The sequence below is a fragment of the Plecotus auritus genome (genome assembly GCF_963455305.1).
Source record: "Plecotus auritus genome assembly, chromosome: 5".
NCBI classification, from domain to species: domain Eukaryota; kingdom Metazoa; phylum Chordata; class Mammalia; order Chiroptera; family Vespertilionidae; genus Plecotus; species Plecotus auritus.
The window spans coordinates 120,794,795-120,817,409 of record NC_137776.1 but is presented as its reverse complement, the minus strand read 5'-3'; the positions used below and the strand labels follow the sequence as shown (position 1 = coordinate 120,817,409).

The window sequence follows — 22,615 nt, the reverse complement described above, 5'->3', positions numbered from 1 at the left end:
TTTTTTAAAAACCAAAGCATTACCAAGGCAGATGCTGTGTTGAATTTAGAAGTTGAAGAATTATGCCATCCCTGCCTTGGGAGTTTCATCCTAGTGGTACTTTGCGTGGAGCTTGCCAAATCTTGGCACTGCTGGCCTCAATCTGCAGCTGCAGGAAATGATTAGAAATTCAGTTCCCTGGAGTGGCCAGTACTCAATTGCTATAATTGTTCTGTGTCCCTTGCAAGGTAAGTGTTTCCATGAACAATCCGAGCCAGTTGGGTGAATGGATGGACACTCCTGCAGATATTCCAGGACCAGAGACCACATTCTGGGCTTTCTGGCTAGCAGTAGCAGCTCTTGCTTCCATGCCCAGTACTACCTGCTCCTTGCTGAGGGCCGAATTACCAGCTACCTAATGCGGGGTTGTCATGGCATCAGGGTAGTGGGGACTGAAGCTTGGGGGTGCTGAAGGTGAGCTCAAGGGCACTGAACTTCAGCAGGATCCCCATTACCATTTCGTACAAGCTTCCGCAATGCTGGGCTAGCTTGCCTAAACTGAGAGCAAGGTTTCAAAAACAGTCAGGTTCATTTTGCACATATGAGTCTGAGAGTCTAGAATGTGAGATGCTATGGCCCAGAGATCATCCAGAAACAGCCAAGTCAAAGTGGTCATAAGCTTTTTTTTTGTTTGGGTTTTTTGTTTGTTTGTTTGTTTGTTTGGGGGGGGGGTTGTTTGTTTTTGCAAAGTGGAAGTTTTCATCAATGATAGAATCCCTGAAGAGTAAGTAGACTGAGAGTAATTTGAGTCAGCAGTTCAATTCTGTGGTTTGGGGTGATGACATGTTAGTCCCCTATGATGTGTGGTCCTTCAGAGGTACTTGAAATGAAGGATAAAATGGAGAAGCCAGCCAGATGAAGGGTTATGATTGCATAAAACAGTGTGATTTTTTAAAAAAATTTTTTTCTATTGAACTGGCATGATTTAAATGTACAATTTAAGTGAACATTTCTGTTGATTTGAAACCTGTAAGTGTGGCAACTGTGATTTTAAACCTGTAAATGTGGAATGTGGTTAGACTTTACATGCAACCTGCTGTGGTTTCAGTAATGGACCACAAGGTGGCACCAACTTAAAAAACTGGGTTAGCCCGAGTGGTTGCTCAGTGGTTGAGCTTTGACCTATGAACCAGGAGGTCCCGGTTTGATTCCCGGTCAGGGGTCAGGGCACGGGTCAGGGCAGCAGTCGGGTGGCAGACTGATCCCTGGAAGGGGGTGTGCAGGAGGCAGCCAGTGGGTGGTGTTTCTCTCTCATCAATGTTTCAGTCTATCCCTCTCCCTTCCTCTCTCTCTAAAAGTCAATAAAAACATTTTTTTAAAAACTGGTTTAGCCGCTTGAGGAAGTTGTGGGGAGGCAGAGTTCCAAATCATGTAACAGGCAGTTCTTCAGCAAAATCTCACCAAATTGCCCTTATTTTCTGTTTTGTTGACTTTTTTTTTTCTCCAGGAAACTGGGGGCCAGAGAGGTAACCCTTTCCCCACACATTAATTTAAATCAGCTTGTTAACACCATCTGAAAATTATTCAGATGTTCAATTAATCCTTAACTCATGATTTTTTTTTTCCCCTCAAGGAGCTACTTTCTCCCACTTAGTGGAGATTTTACTCAAGTGACAATAGATTTAAAACATTGAAAAAGAGTGCTCAGGTAATTTTCCATTGGGTTTCTTAGTCAAGTGTCATCTCTCTCGCCTGTTGCTGACAATTTAAATACTCTTTCTCCTTTAGGAAGTAGCAGCCTGGAGAGCAACTTTCCTAACGACTTCATTTATCTAATTTTTTGTTAGCTGGCCCGCTGATATTGTATTTATCTTTGAAATTGTTCTTGTTTGTGTATGTTACTCATCAAATTAGATTAGTCTCAAGGACTGTTAGACTCTGGAAAATGCAATACGACACTGGAATTTTAAAAAAATTAGAACTACCTTTGAATTACTCATTTATTTACATGTATATATGAATGACATTTGTGGATTTCATAAATATACATGAGGCTGATTTTTCATACTATTCTAGACTGTTCTATCTGTGGTCCCCTACCCTACAGCTCTGATTTTAGTGGCTCAGGAAAGAAAATCTCTCGTGTTTCTTTATCTAATGGAGTGATGAGGAGAAATCATTATGAAGTGACCATGCAGAATCTTTTCCATCCCAACAGTCTTTTGAACATTCTTTATTCCATAGTCCACGTAGTAGAGAATAAAAAATTGGTTACAGAGTACTTTCTGCGACCGCAGTTGCCTATTTTTAGGATTGATTTCCTGCTTAAGCTACACAGAGTACCTTTCTGTGCTAATTTATTATTCAAATTATCAGCAGTAAATGTGATAAAGTCCAAAAGGGTGACCTACGTTTGGGTTATTTCAAATGTGTGTTGAATGACTGTTCGTCAGTAGTTGTAGATTTTAAGAAATAACTAGCAGGAATGGAGAAGAACATGTGAGGAAACGGATTTGCTTCTAATCTTGTTTCTGATGGAAACTGGTGAACTATGGCACCTTTTTGTTGCCTCCCTTAGATTGGAATTGTTGGTGGAACAGGCCTAGATGATCCAGAAATCTTAGAAGGAAGAACCGAGAAATATGTGGATACTCCATTTGGCAAGGTTAGTACCCAGTTAATGGAGACATACCAGCTGGCTTGATTTTTTTAAGTTTAAAATAATTTTTTAAAATTGCTGTTGTCTTGTCAGCCCGCGGCTGCCTGCCTCAGGCCAAGAGGGTCCAGGAGTCCGGTCAGTGGGTTCTACCAGCGGAGACAGTGTCTCGAAGGGTGCCCCAGACTTTCTTATATTAAAAGTACTGCTGCTGAACATGTGCAAATTACTTCTCAATTTATATTCCTAGAAGCCACATACTCATTTTAGACATAGCACCTGTACCCTTCAGTTCTCTGCATTTAAAACATTTAAGTCAGCTTCTAATCTGGTGAAGACAGGTCATGTCACACTAATTTAGGAGAAAGACCATGGGAGGAAGCAGCATTCAAAGTAAGCCCTGGCCCAAAAGGGGATTTCTGGGGATTCATAACAAGATTGCATAACTGGGAATACCGTAAAACTCTCCTTTTCTATTTAAAGGAGGCTGTTCCACCGTGCTGCTTCCAAACATTGCAGTTTTCCATCCGACTCTGAAGGTCCTTGCATCTGACAGTCCCAACCAAACCCTCTTTTTCAGCGAGTCCCTAGGTTGAAAGCTTGGCTCACTTCTTAGCCTTCTGTTTTCTTGAGCCCCTAGGTTCTCAAAACTTTTCTCTCCATTCCCTCAGGCCACCCCTGGTCATCTTCTGGTTGATTAACAGAGCAAACAGTTCCAGTGCTCAGTTCTTAATCCCCGCCGCACCCCCCATCCCACCCAACCCCCCCCCCCCCCCTGCGCCCGCCCCATGGTGCTCTCACACCTGACAGATACCAGCACAGCTGTATTTGATCAGCCTGCTGTCAGGGTCCGCTGGGGTGCCTGCTTCAAATAGGTCTCACTAAATGGGACCTAGCCAGGCGCCTGAGGCAGCCTTCAAATTCCTGTGAATCTGTGCTTGTAAAGGCCTCCGTAAATATTTACTGAGTGATTAGTCATCAAATCTAGACTCTTCTTTAAAGTGTATGGTCCAACTCCCAAGTTTCCATGGAACCTATCATGGTGGAACAGTTGGACTGGCAGCTTTTTAATTGTTCGTCTGTTTTCAAATCACTGAGTTGTAACCATTATTCATTGTGTGCAGCCTTCCGATGCCTTGATTTTGGGGAAGATAAAGAATGTTGATTGTGTCCTCCTTGCAAGGTAAGATATTTTAAGTTTTTGGAATGTTACTACTGAAGGAGAATTTAAATAACTTAAAACCTGGAAAGAGTAATGATGCCGGTATGAGTTTTATGTGCTGGTGGAGCCAACGCATTTCAGTCACCTTTATTCACCACTTACAGTGTTTTGGGCAAGTTAAACTGACTCATATCTCACCCATCGCCTCCTTAGGTTGGGAGAGTTAGAACAATCCAGTGAGTAAAAAGATGAATTTGACTGAAGTTGAAGTTCTGCAAATGAAAATGTTTTCTTTTTTTCTAGTTAACAAGATAAAGGAAAACTGTTTCATTCAGTGAATATTACTATAATTCTGTGTTTTCAGGGAGTGGGTTTTGGGTCCCTGAAGTGGTTTCCCTGTGGTTTCCGCGCCCTTGTTATCTCAATAAGTCTTGCAGCGTTCCTGGTTATAGAGGGAGAAAAATCATTTGTATCACATTGTTAGAAATTACACCGTTTTCTGTTGCTGCATAACAATTAACCACACATTTAGCAGCTTAAAACAGGACATAGTTTCCTAAAACAGTCTCATAGTTTCGGACTGTCAGCCATGTGCACACAGCTCAGCTCAGTCTGCTGTTCTGGGTCACACAAGGTAGAGTCAGGGTTTGTTCTCACCTGGAGTTCCAGATCCTCATTCCAGTTCACGTGGCTGTTGGCAGAATTCAGCTCCTAGAGGCTGTGCACATTCTCTGCCACGTGACTCTCTGCATGGGCAGTTCATGTGATAGCAGCCCTCCCCCTCCCCTGCAAGGCCGGCTGGCGGGTCTCTGCTGTCAGGATGAAGCCTAACTGTGGGAGGGACTCCCAGCAGCTCTGCTGTATCCCATTGGTTGGCATCAAGTCAGCAGGATTGGTTTCCTCTGAGGGCCCAGAGGGAAGGGTCTATTGGAGGCCTCTCTGGCTTGTAGATGACCCTCTTCACTTGTCGATGACCATCTTGTCCCTGTATCTTCACACATGCTCCCTGCGTATCTCTCCAGATGTTCTCTTCTTGGAAGGGTGCCATTTATATTAAATTAGGGCCCACCCTAATGACCTCATTTTAACTTAATTACTCTGTTGAAGACCCTACTTCCAAATATGGTTGCATTCTGCTGGTCCTAGGTGTTAGGAATTCACCAAAGGAATGGCGGGGGCCACAGTTCAGCCTGTAACATGGATCATGCGTGAAGTGATCGGTTCTCAGACGAAACCTTCTAATGTTTTAAAGGCTTTATTATTTGGGTGGCCGGGCAGAAGGAATGGAGAGCTTCACCTGGAAACTTGAGCTTTTATTTCTATTCAGAGTCTTTCTTCATGGGCACCTCTTGTTTTCTGTGTCGGGGATCACAGACCAGATGCCTCTGATTGGGGGGCTTGGTGTCCCACAGGGTGGACACAACTCAGCTTCCTGAAGAGGGAATTCTAAGTCAGTTAGTACCTGCTCTTGATAGGAAAATAAGGATGCAGACTCTGAACTGCGCTTTAAAACCGAATGGTTTAGACTTAGAGTTGGCTGGTCACTGCCCAGCCTCTTTTTTCCCCCCTCTGCCAATGCATGCGCTTTGGTGGAAAGGGCTGTAAATTGGTTTTCTCTTCTGACACAATGAAAACGTGCTGCTCACTCACCGACCACATTCGCTCTTCTTCCCGCAGGCATGGGAGGCAGCATACCATCATGCCTTCCAAAGTCAACTATCAGGCGAACATCTGGGCCCTGAAGGAGGAGGGCTGTACTCATGTCATAGTGACCACAGCTTGCGGTTCCTTGAGGGAGGAGATTCAGCCCGGTGATATCGTCATTATTGACCAGTTTATCGACAGGTATGCCATCCTCTACGCCACGGTAGGCGCCTGGAAGACCGTTCCCAGCTCAAATGGACAGTGTGTGGGAACTTGGGGGGAGGATGGGGCAGACCCACAGACTTTTGTTGTTGTTTTTTAAATATATTTTATTGATTTCAGAGAGGGGCAGAGAGAGAGAGAAACATCAATAATGAGAGAGAATCATTGATTGGCTGCCTCCTGTATCCTGACACTGGGGATCAAGCCCACAACCTGGGCAAATGCCCTGACTAGGAATCGAACCGTGACCTCTTGGTTCATAGGTTGATGCTCAACCACTGAGCCGTGCCATCTGGGGCCCACAGACTTGTTTTAAGCTTTTTATTGTGGGAGTTATTACACGTATACCAAATAGAATAATCATCATTTCAACATTTATAAGTTCACTGCAATTTGTAACTTTAAAAGATTAAGGGCTCTTTAAAAAAGAAAGTTACTTAATATTTCCTTAGTATTAAGTGCCCAGGCAATGTTCTCCTTTCTCCTCTTGTCTACAAACCTTTTTCTAGTTGATTTGTTAATAAGGGGCCAGAGGAGGCCGCTGGTTACACACGAGTGTATTGATTGATAAGCTTCTTTGTCAGGAGGTCCCCATCCCCTGGCCTCCTCTCTCGTCCTGGGGAGTCCCCCACAAGCTGGATTTTACTGTTTGCATCCCTAAGTGTCATTTGGCGTCTTCCCATCTCCTGTCGTTACCGGAAACCAGTGGTTAGCTCTGGAGGCCTGATCAGAACCAGGTTCAAATTCTTGGTAGAAACCCCCGCATCCTATCAGGAGGCACATAATGTCTGGTTGTCAGTCCACAGTTGGTTCAGGAGCTAGGGATTGGTCGTTATTTATACAAGTAAGATACAATGTTTCTTTACCCCCAAAATTAAACAGTAATAGGCTGCCAAGATCCTGGGCTGCTTCTGCCTTTAGAAGTGGTTGAAGAAATCACAAGGGAAAGTGGGAGTCTCGTGGGGATTCCTGTCCGCCCCATTCCTGGTGGAAATAACCGCCTCCCAGGGGCTCTGGGTGGAGACAGGTGACTGCGCTCTGCACCTTGATCCAGAGCGGTGGGGAGAAGTGCCAAGGGGTGTGAACTGTTTGGTGGTTCCTACCAGAGTCCCCCATTCAGTCACCTAGACCACCCACAGTCATCCTGCTCCTCCCGTTACCTCTGAACTTGCTATACCCAGAGCCTCTCCTCCGTCTTCTGTAATGGGAGGAAGGTTGAGTCAGCCAGCTCTGTGTGTCTGCTGCCTTTTGGGGATTCATTATAATTTGTCGTCCATCAGAATGATTCTCAATTGTCCCTCTATGAAATGAAGCTCTCAGATAGACCCGTAGGAAATGGAGCATTCTGTAAATTAGAAATGGTCGGAGATTGGCAGTTTCATGTGGTTCAACCTAATACATAACAGGGGTAGACTAAAATCATTACACGCTCCTCCCATCCCCTGTCATTTCTCCTATCATTTTTGAGCACCTGACACTATATATGTATTGTCTGTCTTCCCCATCTATAATAATTCTATAATAATAAAAGCATAATATGCTAATAAGACTGGACGTCCTTCCGATAAAGCCAGGGATGCGAGGGAAGCCTGGGTCCCGGGTGCCAGAGGGAAGCCAGTGCCGGCAGCTGGGAGAAGGAAGGGCTAATCTTGCACAAATTTTGTGCATCGGGCCTCTAGTAGAATATAAACCATCTGCGGTAAAGACCCTCCTGTTTGCTGCTTTATCCCCAACACCCACAACACTGGCCTGTATTTTTCGAGTGATTGAATGAATGTGATCACACCAAAGGAGAGGGAGCTGGAGTTCGTGTTTAGGGGACATCATCAAAGTCTTTATGGCTGTCAAAGTACAAGTGTTTGGAGATAATGGTTTAAGAAAATGTTTGTACTATGGTGTTGGTTTGATTTTTAATCTTCACCCAAGGATATGTTTATTAATTTAGGGAGAGGAAGCGGGGAGAAAGAGAGAGAGAGAGAGAGAAACATCCGTTGGTTGCCTCCCATACACACCCCAACCAGGGATCAAACCCGCAGCCCAGGTATGTGCCCTGATTGGGAATCGAACCTACAACCTTTTGGTGTGCAGGATGATGCTCCAGCCAACAGCCACCTGGCCAGGGCTGTACTATAGCTGTTTAAAACAGCAGAGTATAAAACTCCATATTCACAATGATCCGGATTCCTCAAGCATTATAGATGACATTAGAAGGAAAAGGCTGACGTGGGATTCATTTGTTACTTATGTGGGTAACTGTACACTGTCATGCTCCCAGATCTTTTTCTCACATGTAAATGTAGAGGTTTCACATACTGGCTCGCCCCAGAAAGCAGCGAGGGGCTGGGGTGAGCTTGCTCTCGGGACACACTTACTCATCAGGAAAGTCCCGCTGTATACACAGTGCCAAGGGATTATGTCAGGTTATTCCCCCTCCTAAAGACACGGCCTTGGGCTTCCCCTCTGATGTTGCATCTGGAGTTATTGTTTCCACCCTATAAAGCCCGGCTGGGAAGTTCAGGGGCACCCTGAGACCAGTGACATCATCACTCCCAGCCTCTTGGGCAGAGTGGGCTTTCGCAGTGGAAATGGGAGTTCCTGGTAAAGTTCACAGGGAGCCTTTGCTGAGCATTCCTGTCAGCTGTTGCTTAAACCCTTACTGGTCTCGCAGCTTCCTGCCCGCCTCTTTTACTCTTGGTTGAGAAGGTACCTCTTCACAAGGAAGAAAACAAGCTTCCTTCATCCTCGCCCCGTCCCCCTTGTACCCCTGTCCTGCTGACAGCTGTCCAGGCAGTGGAGGCAGCCTGTCCCTGTTCTGTTACCACTTCCCGGGATAGCCTCGCTGGTGAAATGCTGGTGAGCTCCCGTTTTGGAATTCCTAGGAGGTGCCACAGATCCATCCTGTTTGCCGCACACAAGGGTAATTTCCCCGGTTTATAGTTGAAGAAACTTCAGCTCAGAAATGCTGGCCATTTGCTATTAAGTGGGACCTGTGGGGTTTGAATTCCGGTTTTTCTCCAAAGCCGATGACCTCAACCATCGCTCACACACGGACTTCCAGCTCCGCCCTTTCCCTCAGGAGCCATACTGGCTGCGGGACAAGGTCCCAGAGATACCTCGGACTTCGTAATAAAGATTAATTAGTCCCCTTGATCGTCTTCTAACCCCACACTCCTTCTTCTCCCAAGCCCCCCATTCTTTACTTGGTGAATTGCTAAGTTGATGAGCCTGGCCCTGACCTGCACCCCATGGTCACTGCTGGGATCTGTCACTCTATCCACTCAGTCTCTGAGTACTGCTGTGCCTGCCTGGAGTCCCACCCTCTCTCTCCTCTGTCACCACTGTCCTCGTTTGGGTCAGTTTTTACTGAAAATCCCTTCGCCCTAACTTGACTCCCTTCAAAGCTAGTTCCCATACTCGTCCCTAAAACTATAATAGAAATGAAGATACAGGCAGAAGGGTTCTGAGAACCCTGTGGCCGTCCATCTGCCACCTCCAGTGGGGCTTCCCCTCGAATCTGATCATCCGGTTGTAACAGCAGTGATAACCACCTGCTAACACCAGACTTCGGCATTAACTGTATTTGCGGGGGAGGGTGCCCTAATTCTTCATATAGAATACCTCACTCAGCTCTTCCTGTAAATTTTTGTAATTTTGTTCTAGTTCCTTTTGTCATTGATGCCGATGATCTTTGACATGTACTTTAAAATGTCACCTTTGTGGCGGTCTCTTCCATTGCTTTTGTACTTCAGATCCCTGCTCGTTTTCCTCTGCCCAGTAAAATATTAGTGTTTATTATTCTGATTACATCTGCTCTTCTGAACATGAAGACATTCTTTCATTCTGAAGTGAAGGGGAATATTGAGCTCTTGCCACCTGTCAGGTGTTGCTAGCCCCTGGATAATTAGCATTCGTATATCTATTGCGGTGGTGATGGTTAGAGCTTTTCTAACCACCTGACTCATTAACGTTTAAAATACTCATGCCTTTCTAACCAGCCTTCCCTTTTGCACTTTGCAGTCCTACGAAAAGCACAAAACAGCGCATTTTCCTAGCCGCTTGCTTGCACCAGGATGTGTGTGTACTGCTAACGGAGTGAGCAGCCTGCGGCCGTGGTTGGCAGCCATCCGGTGCCGTGCAGCTGTAACTGGGATTTGTTAGAGCTTCATATGGTGACCTGGAGCGGTGTCCGTGACACTTCACAGTGAAAACAGAACTGACACTAGTACGTGCTGTTAGAGTCCGTAGTATGTTCTTGGTGCTGATTATCACAACACTATGGGGCATCCCTCATGCATCCCTTATTATCCCTTATACAGGTGAGAAAACTGAGGCCCAGGGGATGGTTACTCACCACCTGTATCAGAGCCAGGATTTTATTCTTGTACTACTGTTCTATTTATCAAGACCTGATGGAAAATAGGCAATATGAAGGGAAATCTATGTTATCTGTTTATTAAGCACTATTGCCTCATTGGGATGTAAATATCAATTGGTTTTTCTTCTTTCCTGTGGCACCATGAACAGTTAGGGGCAGTCTTTAGCAGGGAGTGGGAGGATCTTAACGATGTTGGTCCAAATTCATAATCTTTCAATTCCTTCTGGTTAATAGAACAGACTCATTCCATTACTTAATTTATTGCCATTCATGCCAAAACTCCTTTCCCCACTGTAGTTTTCAGCTCCTTTCCCTTCCCTAAGTGCCCTTTGTACCCTGACTCCCTGACCTGAATCTTCTAGGATTTGACCTTCATTTATGTACATGCTCTTGACGGCGCTGTCCGTAAATGCGTGTGTGCACACCCACACACATACACACCTGGAAACTTAGGAGGCTCCTGCTTCCTCCTGTCCATCTTGAAGTCATGCAAATTGCCTAGGGTATAAATAATCCTTTTGTTCTAACCAGTTGTTGACTTGGCCTAAACTTTTTCTTGTCATCTTGACCCATTTATGTACTTTAAAAAAAATTTTTAATTGTCTTTGGTGTTCTGACTAACATGCTATCCAACACTTTATCTGTGTTTTTAAAGTGTCTTAAGAGTAATACATATTTGTGAGAAAGTAAAATGTAAATAGTATAGGAAGATAGTGATGAAAAGCAAAACTCTATGTTTCTGGCAGCTGCCTTGCTACATGAAGGGCAATTTGGTGAGAATTTTCTATCAAACTTGATCATGTACATGGAACCTCGGTTCTCAAACTTAATTCATTCTGAAAGGCTGTTTGAAAACTGAAACATTTTTTTCCCCATTGGAACTCATGTAAATTGAATTAATCTGTTCCAAACCCCCAGATGGTTCCCTGTTTAGCCTTTCTTATATACAGTACCTGTCTAATGTATTGTTTAATCTATAAACACTTTAAAAAAAACACATGAAATGTAAATGAAAACTTAACAAAAAGGAAAGGAAATGTATAGTAACAAACATATAGGTATACAATATGGACTGTCTACAATGTGCTTAACTTAGTTAACAATGTATCTTGGAGACTTCCCTAGACTGCCATAAATACTGGGTAAACCAGTATTTTAGTTATTATACAATAAATGTACTTAAAAATGTTATAACCAGTAGCTCTGCATGAGCTCCTTTGTGCACGTGTTTCTTAAGAAACCAAGAGGAACTATTTGGGCAATGGCCACGTATCTCCTATCTCTGTTCTCAAATGTCTCCCACCTTGAACAATTCGCTTCTCAACCCAACCCTTTCACGCTGATACCTGTCTGATCAATGATTAGTCTCTCAAGTGGCAAAGGAAAGAATGTGTGAATATGAAACAGTTTACCGTTGTTAACATCTCCTGCTAACAGGAAATTCTGGTGTGAATATTTTCACTTTTGTTGCTACTTATGATGATGATGATGATTATCAAATATTCATTTTTTACTGAGAGCCCCTCTTCCGTCAGCACTCAGGCTTCAAAGTCAAGGGGGGTTGAAAAGTCTTATTTTACTTGGTTTCTAAAAACTGAACTTGTCTCTGTCAATGGGCATCCCTGTTGGAGTATCCTTTAAGTGACATAGCTAGAATCAGTTCCCCCAAAGCCAGTCTGCTGAGCAGCGGGCGGTTGGCCCGGCTCTGCTGGTGAATTCATTGACTTACGCTCACTCCTGCACGCTGAGCTCCTGCACATTGACCTGCTTGTGACAACAGAGTCAATTCAAGAGCCGCGATCCAGAAACAGCACCCCCTTCTGAGTCTTGAACTCATTTCACTCACCAGGACACAGCATCATTCGGTCTCTTCCATGGGCAGTTTTTTGTTTGTACACTAACTTTTCTGAGCACACAGTCATGTGTGACAACTTTGAGCAGTTTGTGGGGTACCCTTGACTGGGCCCAGAATGTGTCATGCTTTGCCGCTGGCAGGTTTTCCCTAAACAGTAGTTACAAGTGCTGAGCACTTGCTTCATGTGTTCTCATTCAGTCTCCACACGCACCGTAGAAGGTGGGTGGTGTTAATTGCTCTTTTTAGAGGCACAGAGCTGGTGAATGGATAGTAAAACCACTCAGATCAGTCAAGTCATTCAAGTCTGGTTTCCAGTGGATGTCCCATGCTAACAGGGAGGTGAAATTAGCAGTTACCTCGCTCAGCAGGGAGGGTTACGATTAAAGCAAGAATTGGGGGCAGACCTTCATCATCGGTTTTTATTATAACCCACAACTGAATTAACTATATCTTAAGCCAGATAAGCATGTGTATTAGTTTCCTATTGCTGCAGTAACAAATTACCTCAAACTTAATGACTTAAAGAATATAAACTGATTATCTTATTCTGTAGGAGTCTAACATAGGTCTCACTGACTGGATGTCAGCAGAGCTGCATACCTTATGGAGGCTCGTGGGAGAATGCTTCCTTGCTCTTTGCCACCTGCATTCCTTGGCTTGTGGCCCCTTCCATCTTCAATGCCATGGTGGGTTGAGTTCTTCTTGCATCTCATCACTCTGACATTGACTCTTCTGCCTCCTTCTTCCACGTGTGTGGACTCTAGTGGTGACATTGAGCCCATTCAGTTAATCCAGGATAGTTTTTCCATTTTATTGTCAGCTGGTTAGCAACCTTAATTCCATCTGTAGCCTTCGTTCCCCTTTGCTATGTAAAATAACATATTCACAGGTTCTGGGCATTAGGATGTAGATATCTTTGGTGGGTGGGGGGTGTGCTCCACATGCCACTTTGCCCCTTTCACAAGTCAGTAGGGCAGCCACCACGCCTAAACTCTCTTGTCCTTGGTCTGGGTTACTTCCGGGAGGAGTGTGATCCTTCTCATTCTTGTCAGCTGCAGCTGGAACACAGCCTCCCACCAGGTCCAGCCAGTTTGACATTGTCTGAGGCTGAGGTGCCCTGAACCATGGGCTCAGGAATAGATTTCAGCTCTGTCTCTTGATGGAAGGAAGAACAGATTCCCTCAAGGGCCCCCTTATCAGGAAAAGGTGCCCACCCGGGCACTGTTGCGACAGAGTTTCTTCCTTCTGGAAACTATCTTCCATTGACCTACTCCCAATGCTTGCTTCTGCTACACCTGCGTCCATCTCTAATGTGATTGGAATGAATACTGTGTGCCAGGTGCTTGGTCCTTCTCAAGGCAATAGTGGCAATAGCTCTTTGCACCAATGATTACTGACCCCTAAATGCAAACATCTGTCATCTAAAATAGAGATGTTGTTACATCAGAGTCTATTGGGATGTAACTGCTCGAGGGTTCAGTGCAGGTGTTGCTATTATGTGCCTTATGAAGAAAGAACAGAAGTAATGTTTTTAAAACCACGCACAAATTTAGTAACAAGATCACATCAGGCATAAAATGACATTTCTCATGTATTCTCCATATCACTGAGAACACTCGGGATGAGAGCGGACCATTCGGCTGGAAATGGGCAGTCTAATGGGCGGATCCCCTGTTAGTACAGGCTCCATCAGGTGACTGTCCCCACTGTGTGGGACCTACCTGATAAGTTTACTTCGGGCATTTTGCTCAGTTTTTAAAACTCTCATTTCGCTAATTAGAAACCCTCAGAGGGAGCGTCGGAGCTCTTAAAATTTCACTCATTTGCACTCTAGCATTTCCCTTGGGTAGTGTCATCCCTCACCGCAGCTGTGACTGTGAGCCCCATTGCTCAATGTTACTCATCATTGATCGTGTCTCATCATTTTATACTGTACAGGAGTAGTGCCGTTTATAGTGATTTAACTTAAGCCTTTCACTGAATGTGTTGTCACTTAAGTCAGTCATACAAAGCACCACAAATAAGTGGGCAGGCTATGTAAAAGGTGTTTCTCATCTGTACCTTCCTTTCCTGGATTTTGACGGAATAGTCAGTCCCAAAACCATGATAAATACTGATTTTAAAGTCTCTATTTCTTCCTGGGGTTACCTGCTTCACTTGCCCCTTTCAAGGTAGGGTGTTCTGATACCCCCATCCTCAGCCACAGCTTGTCCTTGGTACTGGCTTCCGATTCTGTCTAGCCCAGACCTCATTTCTGAGCTGCTGTGGGATATCTGGACTTCATGGTTGACTTAGTCCTCATAAAGTCCTTATAAGTGGGTGGCTAAACACTGTATTTTATGATTGCCATATCTTCTTGATTCTCCGTTTTCCAATTTGCTAAAAGCTGTATAGCTAATAGTTGGGGAGCTTTGTTGAAAGAGAAAAATGTAAAGTGTTCCACTAGAGAGAATTAAAACTGTAGTCAATAAGTATCACATATTTATAGCATAACATGAAGCATGAATAATACATGTTATATCTTAAGGTAAACGTTCAGAACAAAGAGAGGCGTGGTTAGGTGAAGAAGGGATGGAGATAGAGGAGAGGAGAGAGGTAGATGAGATGAGGGTGTTATCGCATGGGTGTCTAGTGGCGTATAGCAACTGAAGGTTTTAATCACAGTTGTAAGTAGAGATGTTACTAATACTTGAGTCATTGAAGGCTAGAGCCAAGTCAGAGCTGGAATATGTGGCATCATTTTATTGGTCGGTTTTACAAAAAGAGAAAAACCCTTGATCGCACAGGCTGGAGCAATCACTTGACCTTTTGTTCAACCCATCTGGAATTGCTTTGGGGTTAAGTTAGCCTTTCCCTTAAACCACTGACGGTGCTTCTCTCTCATCATTGATGATTCTGTCTCTCCCTCTCCCCTCCCCTCCGAAATCAATAAAAATATATATTTTTAAATAAAATAAAATAGAACACTGACAGGTCTTCATTCCTCCACTGCATTGAGGCCTCATCTTTGAGCAAGGTGGCTTTGGACTACTAGTGTCAGGGTTCAGTAAAGGACAATCAAATGCAAGATGAAGGCTTTTTATGAACCCAAAACTAACAAAGCAATTGTTTTTTTCAAAAAGGACATTTTTAAGGACAACAGGGACATTTGCATATGGTCTATGTATTAGCTGATACTGAGGAATTAATGTTATTTTTATTAATGTGGTAATGACATTGCAGTGGAAATAGTCCATATATTTTGGTCCATCTGAAGTAGGGGTGAATGACAAAAGTCTGGGATTTGCCACCAGGGAAATGCTAACAGATAAAGCAGATTGGACCAAATTTTGGAAATTGTTGAATCGAGGTGATGGGTATCAGTGGGGCTCAGTATCGGGTCCTCTCCATTTACAGTGATTGGGAATATTCATGTTGACTTCTTAAGTGTTTGATCTGCCCTCCTGAGCCCAGAGTTGAGCTGTATCTGCAGAACAGTGTGCTTATCCTGTCACAGCCACCAGATCACAGGCGTCTGTTGGAAAATATGCTGCCACCAACCTAGAGCCAGGGAAGCCGAGTCCCATCCTGAAGCTGCGTTTTTGCCATTTGCCTTCCGCTTATCCAGAGCTATTGATTCTGGAGTGAGGACCAAGATGTTGATCTATATAGAGTTGATTTCACCAGCCCCAGAGAATGGAGAGATGGCCTTTTTAAATTATTTTTAATGTGTTTTTATTGATTTTCTTTTGTTATTTTAAAAAATATTGTTGAAAGTATTACGTATGTTCCCTTTTTTCTCCCATTGACCCCTTATAGCCCACCCATGCTCCCTGCCCCAGCCCTTCATCCTATTGTTTGTATCCCTGGGTTATGCATGTAAGTTCTTTGGTTGATCTCTTCCCACACACCCACACACCCCTGCCTTCCCTCTGAGATTCAACAGTCTGTTCCATGCTTCTATGTCTATGGATTCATTTTGTTAATCAGTTTATTTTGTTCATTAGATTTCACATATGAGTGAGATCATGTGATACTTATCTTTCTCTGACTGGCTTATTTTGCTTAGCATAATACTCTCCAGGTCCCTCCTTGTTGTAAATGTACTACAGCTTTTTTATCCACTCATCTACTGATAGGCACTTGGCCTGTTTCCAGATCTTAGCTATTATAAAATGCGCTGCTATGAACATGGGGTGCATAATTCCTTTCTGATTGGTGTTTTGTGTTTCATAGGATATATTCCTAGAAGTGGGATCACTGGGTCAAATGGCAGTTCCATATTTAATTTTTTTAGGAAACTCCATACTGTTCTTTATAGTAGCTGCACCAGTCTGCATTCCCACCAGCAGTGTACTAGGGTTCCCTTTTCTCCACAACTTTGCCAGTACTTGTCATTTGTTGATGGTAACTATTCTGACAGGTGTTTTAATTTGTCATTTTAATTTGCATCTCTCTGATGATCAATGACTTCGAGGATTTTTTCATATGTCTCTTGGCCATCTGTATGTCCACTTTGGAGAAGTGTCTATTTAGGTCCTTTGCCCATTTTTTAATAGGATTGTTTGTCTTCCTTTGGTTATGTTGTATGAGTTTCTTTTATATTTTGGATAGTAACCTTTATCAGATGTACCACTGGCAAATACATTCTCCCATACAGTGGGCTCCCTATTTATTTTGGTGATAGTTTCCTTTTGCTGTGCAGAAAATTTTTATTTTGATGTAGTCCCATTTGTTTATTTTCGCCTTAGTTTCTTTTTCCCTGAGACAGTGGTCGGCAAACTCATTAGTCAACAGAGCCAAATATCAACAGTACAATGATTGAAATTTCTTTTGAGAGCCAAATTTTTTAAACTTAAACTTCTTCTAACGCCACTTCTTCAAAATATACTCGCCCAGACTGTGTTATTTTGTGGAAGAGCCCCACTCAAGGGGCCAAAGAGCCGCATGTGGCTTGCGAGCCAGTTTGCCGACCATGGCCCTAAGAGATGTATCCATAAACACATTGCTACAAGAGCTGTCTGAGATTTTGCTGCCTATGGTTTCTCCTAGGACTTTTATTGTTTCACGTCTTACATTTAAGTTATCCATTTTAAGTTTATTCTAGTGTATGTTATAAGTTGGTGGTCTAGTTTCATATTTTTGCATGTATCAGTCCAATTTTCCCAATGCCATTTACTGAAGAGACTGTCTTGACTTCATTGTATGCTCTTGATTCCTTTGTCAAATATTAATTGAGTGTAATGGCTTGGGTCGATTTCTAGGGTCTCTGTTCTGTTCCATTGATCTATATGCCTGTTCTTGTGCCAGTAGCAGGCTGTTTTGATTACAGTGGCTTAGTAATATAACTTGATATCTGGTATTGTGATCCCTCCAACTTTGTTCTTTCTTAAAATTACTGTGGCTATTTTGGGATTTTTTGGTTCCATAAAAGTTTTTGGAGTATTTATTTTAGATCTGTGAAATATGCCATTGGTAATTTAATAGGGATTGCATTGAATCTATAGATTGCTTTGGGTAGTATGGACATTTTAATGATGTTAATTCTATCAATCCATAAACATGGTATAATCTTCCATTTCTTTATATCTTCTTCTCTCTTTTTTCAATGTCCTGTAGTTTTCAGAGTACAAGTCTTCTTGGTTGCTATAGTAAATAGGATTGTTTGTTTTCTTTCTCTTTCTGAGAATTCATTATTGATATATAAAAATGCCATTGATTTCTGAGTGTTAACTTTGTTTCCTGCTACATTGCCAAAATCATTTATTAAATCTAGTATTTTTTTTGGTGGAGTTTTTAGGGTTTTCTATGTATAATATCATGTCATCTACAAATAATGAGAGTTTTAATTTCTCCTGTCTAATTTGGATGCCATTTATGTTTTCTTTTTGTCTGATCACTTTGTCTAGCACTTCTAGTGTTATGTTGAATAAGAGTGGTGAAAGGGGAATACCCCTATCTTGTTCCTGTTCTTAGTGGAAATGGTTTTAATTTTTGCTCATTGAGTATGATGTAGGCTGTAGGTTTGTCATATATAGCCTTTATTTATTATGTTGAGGTATGATCCCTCTATTCTCAGCTGTCCTGTTTTTTAATTGTGTTTTTTTTTTCTTTTTGGTTCTTTGATTGATTTTTTTCTACCCTGTCTTCTAATTCACTGATCTGATCCTCAGTTCCCCTAATCTGCTGTGTGTTCCTCCCACTGTGTTCTTTATTAGTGTTATGTTATTCATAGTTACTATATTTTTTCTCATGCTGTTGAGCATCTTTGCCATCATTATTCTGAACTGTATGTTTGATAAGTTTCTTATTTCTATTTCATTTAGCTTTTCTTCTGGATAATTCTCTTATTCTTTCATTTGGGGCTTGTTTGTGTGTTTTTTTTTGTCTCCCCATTTTGGCTGCCTATTTGGGTTTGTGTCTGTGTATTAGATAGATCTGCTATGCCTCCCAATCTATAATGCAAGACAGTGTCAGACACTGTTTCTAACTGCCCCTGAGTACCCTGTTTGCAGCTATCAGCAGTCCACAGCTTATGGCTCCCTATGCTGGGGCTGGGTGCCTTTGGAAAGGACCAAGATGTGCACCAAGGTCTGCTTTTCCTAGCCCTAGGCCCCAAATTAGATCAGGCAAAGACTCAAAGCCTCTGCCCACATCTGCCTGCATTCTGATTGTATTCAGTCTTGATTAGCCTCTGGCTGTAGACCATACTGTGGGATGAGAGGTTTTCCAACAGGGTGGGGCAGTTACTTCTGCCTGCAGGTTGATTGTTATTCTTAGTCTCTTAATGGGTCTTGGAAACTCCACAGGAAGGGGTAAGGGGTTTTCCGATAGGGTGGGGCAACTGCCTTTCCCCAGGCAAAAACCACCTAGATCCCAAAGGTCCACTGGAGAAAGATGTCCTCTGCAGCGTGAGGGAATGACTCAGCACAGGAAACCAAGATGTCTGCCTTCTGAGGTCTAACCCTAGAGCCCCCAACCCTGGCTTCTGCTCACACAACTCCAGTCCACTCTGCCAAGGTGAATGGCTGCCCCCAAAATTTTGTGCATTGACCCTTTATGAGTGTGCTGGCATTTCCAGTCATCTCTTGCTGGCAGACAGCAGTCCTGCTGCTTTTCATAGCCAGATGTTATGTGAGCACCTTTCTCAGTTCTAGTGCTCTGTGAAAGGGAGCCCAGCTTGGGCTTTAGGCCCAGAGTTCTCAGTGGGAATCCCCCACAGCTGTGATAACCCTCTAGAACTTCAGCTGCTGTCTATGGGAGCCCAGCCAGCCCTCCTTTTGTGCCTCTGCACTTCCTATCAGTCTCTGTGTGGTCTCTGCTTTCTTTCTTTCTTTTTTTTTCTAATATATTTTTTTCTTTTATATATATTTTTATTAAGGTATTATATGTGTACATATCTTACCATTGCCCCCCCACACCCCACTCCCATATATGCCCTCACCCGCCAATGTTTTGCATCCGTTGGTTACTCTTATATGCATGCATATAAGTCTTTCGGTTGATCTCTTATCTCCCCCACCTCTCCCTAATCTTCCCGCTGTAATTTGACAGTCTGTTTGATGCTTTACTGCCTCTGTATCTATCTTTTTGCTCATCAGTTTATAGTGTTTTTTTATTATCCACAAATGAGTGAGATCATGTGGTATTTTTCTTTCATTGACTGGCTTATTTCACTTAGCATAATGTTCTCTAATTCCATCCAGGTGCCTACAAATGGTAATAATTCCTTCTTTTTTATGGCAGCATAGTATTCCATTGTGTAGATGTACCATAGTTTTCTGATCCAGTCATCTGCTGACGGGCACCTAGGCTGTTTCCAAATCTTAGCTATTGTAAATTGTGCTGCTATGAACATAGGGGTGCATATATATCCTTTCTGATTGGTATTTCTAGTTTCTTAGGATAAATTCCTAGGAGTGGGATTACTGGGTCAAATGGGAGTTCCACTTTCAGTTTTTTGAGGAAACTCCATACTGTTCTCCACAGTGGCTGCACCAGTCTGCATTCCCACCAGCAGTGCACGAGGGTTCCTTTTTCTCCGCATCCTCGCCAACGTTTGTCGTTTGTTGATTTGTTGATGATAGCCATTCTGACAGGTGTGAGATGGTATCGCATTGTCATTTTGATTTGCATCTCTCGGATAATTAGTGACTTTGAGCATGTTTTCATGTGTCTCTTGGCCTTCCTTCTGTCTTTCGAAAAGATTCTATTTAGGTCTGTTGCCCATTTTTTTTATTGGATCATTTGTCTTCCTTTTATTAAGTTGTATAAGCTGCCTGAACATGTTGGAGATTAAACCTTTATCAGTGATAACATTTGCTAATATGTTCTTCCATACAGTGGGCTTTCTTGTTGTTTTGTTGATAGTTTCTTTTGCTGTGCTTTTTTAAATATATTTTTATTGATTTCAGAGAGGAAGTGAGAGGGAGAGAGAGTCAGAAATATCAATGATGAGATAGAATCATTGATTGGCTGCCTCCTGCATGCCCCACACTAGGGATCAAGCCCACAACTCAGGAATGTGCCCTGGACCAGAATCAAACCTGGGACCCTTCAGGCTGCAGGCCAATACTCCATCTCCTGAGCCAAACCAGCGAGGGCCGGTCTCCACTTTCTGTCCTTGGTTATCAGAGTTCTCTCCAGATTTTCTGTATTTTCGTTGTAATTCCAGTTTGGTCCTGGGAGTGTCAGTGTAGCTTCTACTTACATCGCCACCGATTTTGGAATCCACTGTTTTTATTGATTTTAGAGAGGAAAGGAGAGAGAGAAAAGAAACACATTGCTGTGATAGAGAAACATCGATTGTTTGCCTCCCATATGCACCCTGACTGGGAATGGAATCCAAAACTTTTTGGTGCAGGGGAGGACACTCAACCAACGGAGCCACCTGGCCAAGGAAAGTTGGCCTTCTTTGAAACAAAACCTTTTCACTTTTTTTTGTAGGACCACCATGAGGCCTCAGACCTTCTATGATGGGAGTCACTCCTGTGCCAGAGGAGTGTGCCATATCCCAATGGCTGAGCCGTTCTGCCCCAAAACGAGAGAGGTTTGTAATCTGTCTGGAAATTACACCAAAATAAATTGTAAGGGTTTGGGTTGGCATCTAGAGTTAACCATCCGGACATCCTTCCTGACAAAGCCAGGCCCAGGTGAAGCCGCCTGCCCGCCAGCACCAGCAGCTGCGGCACGGGAGAGGGAGAAAAGCCACCTGCCCCGCGGTCCCAGGCGCCAGCGCCAACAGCTGCGGCCCGGGAGAGGGAGAAAAGTCGCCTGACCCTGCAGCTGGCCAGAGGGAGGGAAGCCCGGGTGTCTGTGGCTGGCTGGAGGAGGGAATCCTGGGTCCCGGGTGCGGGGCCAAGGCAGAGGTGGTTAGGGGTGATCAGGCCGGCAGGGGAGCAGTCAGGGGTGATGTGGCAGGCAGGCAGAGGGGTTAGGGGCGATCAGGCAGGCTAGTGGTTAGGAGCCAGCAGTCCCGGATTGCGAGGGGCAATCTGGACATCCCCCGAGGTGTCCCAGTTTGGAGAGGGTGCAGGCCGGGCTGAGGGGACACCCCGTCCCTTCCCCCCTGCACAAAATTCACCTGGGCCTCTAGTTGGCTAATAAGCACATGGTCCCTCTTCCTCTCAAGTTTATGTCCTATGCAAGGTTTTGTGAAAGTTGTTTCCCTTTGCTAATAATGCTTTCACTACTGTCAGTTATTTGTAAGCTGAATCACTCAAAGTAGCAACCTACCTTTTTTATAAGTTTTGATTTTGCTGTCAGGATACTTTTTAAATAATTTAGTGTAGACTAGCATATTAGTTAAGTATGGTCTGGAACCAGTTTACTTGGGATTCAGTCTCTGCTCTTCAGCGTAATAGCTGTGTGTCATTGGAAAAGTTACTTAACACCTCTGAGCTTCAGTTTCCTCATTTGTAAAATGAAGGAAATGATTACATATACATTGTAGGACTGTGTGAGGGATAAAAGAGTTAATACCTAGAAATGTATCCTATATAATAAAAGCCCAGCAACCAAACAGCAGAACAACCAGAATGACCAGTCAACCAGACACTATGACACGCACTGACCACCAGGGGGAAGACGCTCAATGCAGGAGCTTCCCCCTGGTGATCAGTGCGCTCCACATTGGAAGCACTGCTCGGCTGACCCAGATGAGTAGTGCTCCCACAGTGGGCCGGTCCCCGCAGAACATGCCCTCAACCAGTGCACGAATTCTGTGCACGGGGCCTCTGGTATTAGTATAAAAATGTCCAATGACTGGTAACTGCATTTATGAATTAAATTATTATTATTGCCGTTCTATACATTGTCAGGTTGTCATCATTTACGTTTGAGCTGAGTTTGGCCATTACTCTCCAGCCTTCTCTCTGAGATTAGAGTAAAATCTCAGAACAAAGGGGGCAGCCCCACAGAAGTCAGCATCAGGCCTTAGCCCTCAGAGAATAAAAATGGCTACCACAATTCAAAAGTCCCTCTCTTGCTCCACACATGGTATTTTTCATATAATCCAGGTTTGGAAGTCAGGTGCAACACAGCAGATTAGAAGCATTGTCAGTGATGTACTAGCTAATGAGATCAACTTTTAAATTGATATACAGAATATAAATATCTACACATGTTAGTCATTCAGCTAATTTTGACACCTGCATATGGAAAGCAGAGTTGTCATAGCAGAGAGGAAGGGAGAGGTTGTCATAGCTTTTATATTTTAAAACCAGTTTCTGTGTAGTCATCAGC

The 22,615-nt window shown here is 43.5% G+C and overlaps 1 protein-coding gene across 1 annotated transcript in view; it reads left to right on the top strand.

The window, feature by feature from the left end:
• MTAP (methylthioadenosine phosphorylase) overlaps window positions 1-22,615 on the top strand; it is a 61,426-nt gene that overhangs the window by 17,049 nt on the left and 21,762 nt on the right. The window contains exons 2-5 of the mRNA XM_080668150.1: window positions 2,558-2,644; window positions 3,760-3,818; window positions 5,475-5,642; window positions 20,819-20,921. Of these exons, the coding sequence (XP_080524276.1) occupies window positions 2,558-2,644; window positions 3,760-3,818; window positions 5,475-5,642; window positions 20,819-20,921 (417 nt within the window). The remainder of the gene's footprint in view (window positions 1-2,557; window positions 2,645-3,759; window positions 3,819-5,474; window positions 5,643-20,818; window positions 20,922-22,615) is intronic.